A 7630-nucleotide genomic window follows, 5' to 3' on the forward strand; every position below is an offset into this window, starting at 1 on the left:
CTGCTCGGAGCTCTCTGCCCGGGCTGGAGCAGGGGCTGGAGCTGATGGAGCCAGCCCTGAGTCAGCAGGAGCCGGTCGAGGCAGGTCTGATTCAGCGCTCTGTAATCTCGCTGTTATCTGGAGTCAGCAGCGGGACGGAGGGTGCAGCAGCGCACGGGCTCGGCAGAGCTGCCCTCGCCTTTATCTGCACTGGGAAGCTTTATTGCTGCAATTACGCTGCTGTTAATTGCACTGAGAGCAGTTCTGAGGAAGGGGAGCAGCCCCCTGCGCTCCTTCACCTCCTTCTCTGCCGGGTGCTGGCTCAGACCCCAGGGCACAGCGGGCTTTTTAACAAGGACACGTCCAAGGCATCTCCAAGGCCTTTAGAGGTGACCCCAGGTGGGTTTCCACCCCCCACCCTGTGGATGGACACCTGAGCCCAGCTGCGAGGGACACCCCGACCGACCCTTGGCTGCATCTCCTGCCCTCCAACCCCGCCCGGCTCTTCCCCCGATCGGGTTTCCTGGTGATCCGGTGAGGTGGAAATAGATCCTTGTGCCAGGGTCATTGAGAGAGGAAGGAAAACTCCACTGATTGCTGATTGAGAGGGCTGGAAGCTTTATCCTGCAGCGTTCGGTGGCTGCAGGAATTGAGCAGATTCTGGAGGTGGGGAGCGGTTTGGAACAGTCTGTTCTGGGCGCTCTGCAGGTGCATCCACCACCTCTGCTGCCCAGGGATCAGGTTTTACACCGAGGAAAATCCAACGGGAACAAGGTGGGATGATCCTCCCCACAGGCACCGAACCCAGAGGAGCACACAGCTCCTGCCAGGTTCGGTTTGACTGCTGTGAGCAGGAAAAATATCCCAAATAATCTATTTTTTTTCTAAATGCTTTGTCACGGCCATGGATTGTGGCATCAGGATCATCCAGGAGAAGTCCTGGAAGGGTGAAGGACAGGTATGGAACACTGCTCATCATGGTGCACTAATGCACTAATGCCTTTGAAGGCTTTCATCATTTGGGAACTATTTCACCTCGCTGCTGCCATCTCCACCATCCCAGGAGCTGCCTGAAAGCACGAGAGTGTTTATTCTCCTCAGCTGTATTCACAGGGAAATCCTTCATTTCCAAGGCAGGATAGATAATTCGGGCAGCTCTAGGCAAATAAGCATTATTTCCATCTGTTCAGTGAGAGGTAATTAGCTGTCACGATTAGACTTTATCAGGCTGCAATTCTGTACAACTCCAACACTGCACAGCCTCTGATGGGAGGGACGTCAGTGCCGGGTCCCTCGGAGCCCCAGCACGTGGGACAGACACAGGACAGGGTGTGACAAAGACATTTGAGCATCACTTGTGCTGCTGGAACTGGTGGTTTGTTTTCCTGAATCCAGGGGCTTTACCTGGAGCCTTTGCAGAGGGATGCAGGGAAGGAGAGCAGGGAGCTGAGCAAAGGGGGATGGACCTAAAGACATCCCCGGGAAGGATGGAGCCAGGAGGGGAGGCAGGAGGGCAGGGGGGGCTGTGTCTGCACCCCTGGTGCTCAGCAGTGCCTGAGCTGGGCTCCCAGAAACTGCAGCTGGAGAGGAAGGACAAACCATCCCCATCCTCATCCTCCTCATCCTCATCAGGGTGGCAGAGATGAAGGAAACTCTAACCAGGAGCACATGGGACAATCCCCTCTGCATGTGGCCATGTGGGAATAAACCAAAATGTGCTGGAGAGAAAGGACACAATTCCCATCCCCATCCTCATCCTCCTCAGGCACCCACAGGGGTGGTGGGGATGAAGGAAACCCTGACCTTCATCAGGCATTTTGGGGACAATCCCCTCTGCACATAATCATAAACCAAAACATGCTCAGCTGCTGAATTTTGAGCTCCCAAATGTCTCCAGTCACAATAAAAACCTCCAGACAACTTCTTTCCTTTCCTGTCCCAAGCTTTAGCAGCTGAGCCTGCCTCTGCCACCAGCCAGCCTGTGCCAAAACTCGCTGCTCACTCACCACGTGGCGGTGCCAGGACATCGTGCCCATCCTCAGGCGGTTTTTGGAGCCCCCAAAGCAGCCCGTGTGCCCGTGTGGCAGCCTCCAGGCTCTGTGGACTCGCTATTTCTGTGTGCCACAAACATTCCCTTCCTGTCTGCAAATCAACAATATCAATGCTGCCTGGTTTTTACCTCTTCATTCAGGTTTTAATTTTTTATTTAAGAAACACACCAGTGGGCAAAAGAGGCAGTGATGACTCAGTGCCCCAGTGCTTGTGTGGTGTTATTATTAATTTTTTAAAAATAAAACTTTTAAACCACTTACTTGGTTTATTTAGCAGGACTGTGTGTGTGCTGCCTAAATCATATTCCATACATTGCTTTTTTGGAAGGGATGAAGCTTGGTTTCTAATAATGAAGTTATTTACATGGATAGCTATTCCCATTTATTTTCAGTCTGAAGGGGGTGGATGCATTTTCATCGCCTCTTAAATACCATCACCCCACTAAGACAGAATCTCAAATTAATTCAGAGCCAGACTCCTTGGGGATCAGCACTGGGGAAAGTGTTTAAAAGCCTCCAGTGGAACGATTTTCTATTGGAAATGAGATTTTGCTGCGGATAAATTTCCCACGAGAATCCCTTGATATCAGCAGCATTTTGGCCAGGCAAACAAACTGCAAACAAACCCCGTGCTAGGGGTAAAGCCTTCTTATGGGGTATCTCAGGGGGGGGAAAAGGGAAATATCCCAGCTTTGGAATGATTTTCCCACTGAAAGGAGTCGGAGGGGTGAGGACAGTGTTAGGATGGAAAAGGCTGCGGGCATTCCTGGGGGAGGAGGGTGCTGGGACAAACGCAGGTGGCATCTGGGTGCCACTCCATGTCCTGATGTTTTCTGGCCACTTGGGGAGCGTTCGGCTCCGGCAGAGCTTGGGCACGGGCGCGGCCGCATCCCCTCCCTGCATCCCTGCCCAAAAAGGAGGATTCTTGGCTCCAGGGTGGCATCCCCCTGGCACGGCGAGGGGACAGGACCCGCTGGTGTCCCCCGGGGTGGTGGCACCGCTGCAGGGCAGGGCTGCTGGTGGCAGCGGGCGGGGAGGGGTGCGCGCATCCTGCCGCCCCCTGCCCAGCCCCGCGCCGGCCGAGGGCAGCTATTTCAGGAGGATAAACAGGATGCCTCGCTCCCAGCCCGGCCACTTCCAACCCTCCCTCCTCCCACCGCTCCCGGGTAAACAAGTCCAGCTCAGGAAAAGCCTCCTGGAGCCGTTTCCACGCCGGCTGCCCCACACCGAGCCGAGCAGCTGAGCCGAGCTTCACCCAGCCCCAGCTTCCAGAGGTCTGGAAGCATCCAGGGATCCAGAGCGATCCCAAGGAGCGCATCCACCTCGGCAGCGACTCCGCGGAGCCGCCCTGCAGCTGGGAACAGCTTGAACTTTCTGGTCACGCCACCGCGTCCTCCTTCCTCCTCCTCCTCCTCTTCCTCTCTCGGTCACACCCCGAGCTGCTGGCGGTGCCCGGGCTCTGGGAATGACGGCGGCGGGGCCTTTCCTCCCGCGGATCGTGCCCAGGCAGCGCCGCGGGATCCTGCCGGGGCTGTTTCCGCCTGTTGCGCTTGGGAAAGGAGCCGCAGCAGCAGCGAGAGGAAGGAGGAGCTTTTCCACCGCTTCCTCCAGCTCCGCGGCTCCAGCTCCTTCCTCCCTGGCTGTGGCCGAGGAGCCTTTGCAGGCTCGCTGGAGCATTCCCGGTTTTACTGTCCCGCTCTGAGCTCTCCCGGGAGATGTCAGCCCCCATCCCGGGACAGCTCCCGCTCCAAAACCTGGGGCTGGGGCGGCATCTAAACCAACTCGAGCGTTCCCAGCCCGTTCTCCCACGGGCTGGGGAGGACGGGGGGCTGTGCCCGCTGCCCTCCGGCTCCCACGCCCGCTCTCCCGCTTGGCACAGAGGTCAGGGCCGGCGGGGTGTGGGCGCAGGTAGCACCGAGCCCGGGTGTCGCAATGCCGGGGCTGGAGCAGCACGGAGCCGGTTTTCCCGCTGGGTTTTCCCGGTGGGAGTGCGGGGGAGACACCGGGCACTGCCCAGCTCCCGGCTGGGGGGGCACGGTCCCCTCCAGCATCCTGCCCATGCCCCCCGCCGGCAATTAGCGTGGCTAATTACCCGGCGGGGGGACACTCTCAGCCTCACCCCGAGGCCGGGGGCGGCGGGCGGGACGCGGGGCGGTGCGGGAGGAGTGGCCGGGGGGGCCGTGGGGCGCCGCGCTGCCGGGCCGCCCCGAGCGAAGCCTTCCTCCTCCTTCTCCTCCTCCTTCTCCCTTTTCCCTCCTCCTCCTGCCGCTCCTCCCGCCGCCCGGCCCGGCCCGGCTCCGCTCGCCATGGGAGATGTGGTCTCCACGCACCTGGACGAGGGTCGCCGCCAGCACATCGCGGGTGAGCCCCCGGCCCGCCCCCCGAACCGCTCACCCCCACCGGGATCTCCCCCTCCCTTCTTCATTCCCTTTGGGAACCCCCCCGCTCAGTCTTCCCGGGACTCCCACGCCTTCTCATCGCTTCTCTCTCGCTCTTTAAACTTCTTAATTTTTAGTTTCCCCGTGGTTTTGCCTCGGCACAGCTCGGGGGTTTTGGGGGGCGGTACCCGAGGTGCCCGTGTGCCTCCCGAATGAAAGGCTGGCTTGTGCCGGGGGTGTTTGTGTCGGACACCCCTCGGGCTGCGGGGAGGGCAGAGGGGAGCTGGGCTCCGGGGGATGCTGGAAGCCGTGTCCAGCGCAGGGACACCGCTGTCAGCACCGGGACTGGCTGGCAGAGCAGGCTCATCCCGCTTTACAGCGCTGGGAGATCCTTAGGAACCCCCCAAAAGTTTCTGGGGCGGAGGCACGGACCGGCTGCAGCCCCGGCTGCCTCTGGACAGGGCACAGCAGTGTCCCCGCCGGGACCGTGGGACGGCCGAGGGTGACAATGTGGCCATTGAGAGCCCGTCTGGGGCTGAGCCTCGCCCCTGGCACAGGATGTCTGGCCAGAGCTGCTGGGAACGCGGGGTTACGGCTCTCGTGTCAGCCGTGGCTGGGGGGCTCAGGGCTGCTCATTGGGGTCTGTGGTGACCCTGTAAGTGGGGTCACCCCTCATTCTCCATGCTGGGCTCTCCCAAGCCACTTTGCGTCACTCGTAGTGCTGGAGCTCGGCTCCCCGGGGCTCCTGACGTGACCTCCGAGCCCTTTTCGTGCCCCAGCTTTGATTTCAGCTCCCCAGGCTGGCAAAACCTCGTCTCCGGTGGGTGAAGCCACCCCCGCAGCAGCGGAGCCGCACCTGGGCCGGTGTCACAGCCGAGGGTGGCTCCGTGCCGGACCTTGCGCGTCTCGCCGGCAGCTCCGGGGCTGGGCAGCGCCGATGTTTTGGAGGTGGCTCCGCCGTATCGCTGCTCTGTCGCGGCCATAAAGGCACGGGAGTGGCTCTGAAGTCCTTTTGTCCCCAAGGGCTCTGGGTAAAACGCTGCTGCCGGCGGAGCAGCGCAGGAGCTGCCGTGGGGCTGGCACCGTGTCTCGCCGTGCAGCCCATCCGCCCTGCCAGGCCCCATCCTGGCAGGAATGCTTACGTGGTATGCGGCTCAGCAGGACGCCAGCAGGTTTCTGAGCTTTGAAGGAGAGCTTGGAACTCGCTCTGGGGTTTTCATCTTGCATTAGTTAAAGCTCAGCCCGGCTGATCCGCGAGGCTGCGCCGGGTCGGGGCTGCCTGTGGCGTGTTTGGATCTAAAGCACATCCAGAATTTGTCTGTAACTTGCTGGTTGTCTGTGCACAGATAGCTCCCTGTGCAAGCCCCTGTGATCCTAATCCTGAAGAATAACAAGGAGAAGCCTGGCTGGGTTTCCCGTGCAGGAATCTGTCTCTGCCGGGTCAGGGATCGGGTGTTTGCAAGGCCAGGCTGGACGGCTGCAACCTGGCAGGGACTGAGCTGTTACCCCAGGGTGGGATTTAACCCGTGCTTGGGGGCTGCAGAGAGCTTTTCACGGGAAAAAGTTTTCATGGGAAGAAGATTTGACGAGGGGAAAAAAGTATTCCTGTGTAATAGGATTATGAAGACTGGGGTGGGACACGTCTCCTGTGCCATGCAGGGCTGAGTCGGGGGGACACACACCTGTACTGGGTCACCCCCCTGGGAGAGACTGGGACAAACTGGGTTCCTGGAGCAGCTCTCTGCTCCTGCCAGGGTTCCTGGCTGGCTGAGGAGCCCCCGGAGCTGGGAGGGGCTGGAACCCAACAGGCAAGGCACGACTTGCTGTCAGGCATGCAAAGCAACGTGGCGGGGAAAACTCCGGGTTTTCCTGCCTAGCTCGGCCTGTTCTCCGCTGCCGCTGCCCCAGGAAGGATCCAGCCCTTCTCCAAGCAGCTTTTGCCAGTTGTCCTCCCAAATTTGGGGAGTTTGGATTTGCTGCCTAGGCCACCATGACCCCTGGCCGCTGGAGGGAAGGAGCTCTTTGGGTTTGGCAGTGCTTCCAGAGATTGCAGCCCCTTAGAACAGCAGAGCTGCTGGGGAGAGCCTGGCCCAGCCCTGTGCTCCTCCTGGGAATGGGAAAAAGGCAGGAGAGAGGTGGGAAAAGCCCTGTCATGCCCACAGTGCCCAGGCTGTGGAGGCCCCAGTGTCCCAGCCCATTTGATGGTGGCTGTGTGAGGCTCATGTGTCTCCCAGAACCACACGTGTGACTCGGGTGGCTCAGGACCAGGGTCTTTCCTCCCACTGGTGGGGCTGGAGGGCTCCAGGCAGTCACAGAGGCAGCTCCCTGAGGATGCTGGGGCTGTCAGGGCAGCCAGGTGTGACCCACAGCTGCTGGCAGAGCTGCCTGCAGCTCCTGCATTCCGTTCTCCAGGGTCTCTCTGACCTGTGCTTCCTCCTGCCACCCTGGTTTGGACATCTTCCTGCCTGACTCATCCAGTTTGTTTGTCAACACCCTTCGGCTGCCCTTCTCCTCCTCCTCTTCCCCCCAGATGTGGGTTGGGAGTTGCTTCCAAGCTGCTTTGTGGGCTGGAGCAGGGACTGGCTCATTCTCCTTGTGCAAGGATGCCCAGCGTGGGCACCAGCACCTGGGCACACGAGGGTGGCAGGGATGGGAAACCAGGATGTCACTGGGTGTCCTGGAGCATCCTCTCATGTCCAGGGTGTTCTCAGCATGGGACTGGATGAAGCCCTTCCCTCATGCTGGAATCTCTCCTTCCCTGGAGTATCCCATGGACCCCTTCTCCTGGGGGCTGAGGTGGAGCGTGGCTGCTGGCTCTGGGTGGAGCTGCTGGTCCTGAGCCCAGGGGTGCAGCAGGAGCTCCTGGGTGCCATCCCAGGGGTGCAGCAGGAGCCGCCTGAGGGATGTCTCCATGGCCAGAGGGATGTGGGGGTGGGTGGAAGCACAGGGAGGGTCCCTAGGAGCTCACACCTTGCTCTGGCATCTCCGGGGAGTCACCAGCCCGTTAATTACGGAGTGAAGCAGCTTGCTAATTTCAGGGTAGGACTTCCACATGCAGCAGCCCACGCAGAGGTGACACCGAGCCTCATCCCTGGGGCCGGACCTGGGGCCTTCCTGCTCCAAGAGCCTTGTTGGGCATCAGTGTCTGCATATCCCTGATCCCTGGGATGGGATGGGATGGGATGGGATGGGATGGGATGGGATGGGATGGGATGGGATGGG

General features: G+C 60.2%; 1 protein-coding gene across 1 annotated transcript in view; it reads left to right on the forward strand.

The window, feature by feature from the left end:
* The first annotated feature begins 4273 nt into the window (after positions 1-4273).
* The window catches only part of NIBAN2 (niban apoptosis regulator 2), a 28375-nt gene continuing 25018 nt past the window's right edge, over positions 4274-7630 (forward strand). The window contains exon 1 of the mRNA XM_015645167.3: positions 4274-4391. Within this exon, the coding sequence (XP_015500653.1) occupies positions 4337-4391 (55 nt within the window). The 5' untranslated portion in view covers positions 4274-4336. The remainder of the gene's footprint in view (positions 4392-7630) is intronic.

The sequence above is a fragment of the Parus major genome, chromosome 17 (assembly GCF_001522545.3).
Source record: "Parus major isolate Abel chromosome 17, Parus_major1.1, whole genome shotgun sequence".
Taxonomy (NCBI): domain Eukaryota; kingdom Metazoa; phylum Chordata; class Aves; order Passeriformes; family Paridae; genus Parus; species Parus major.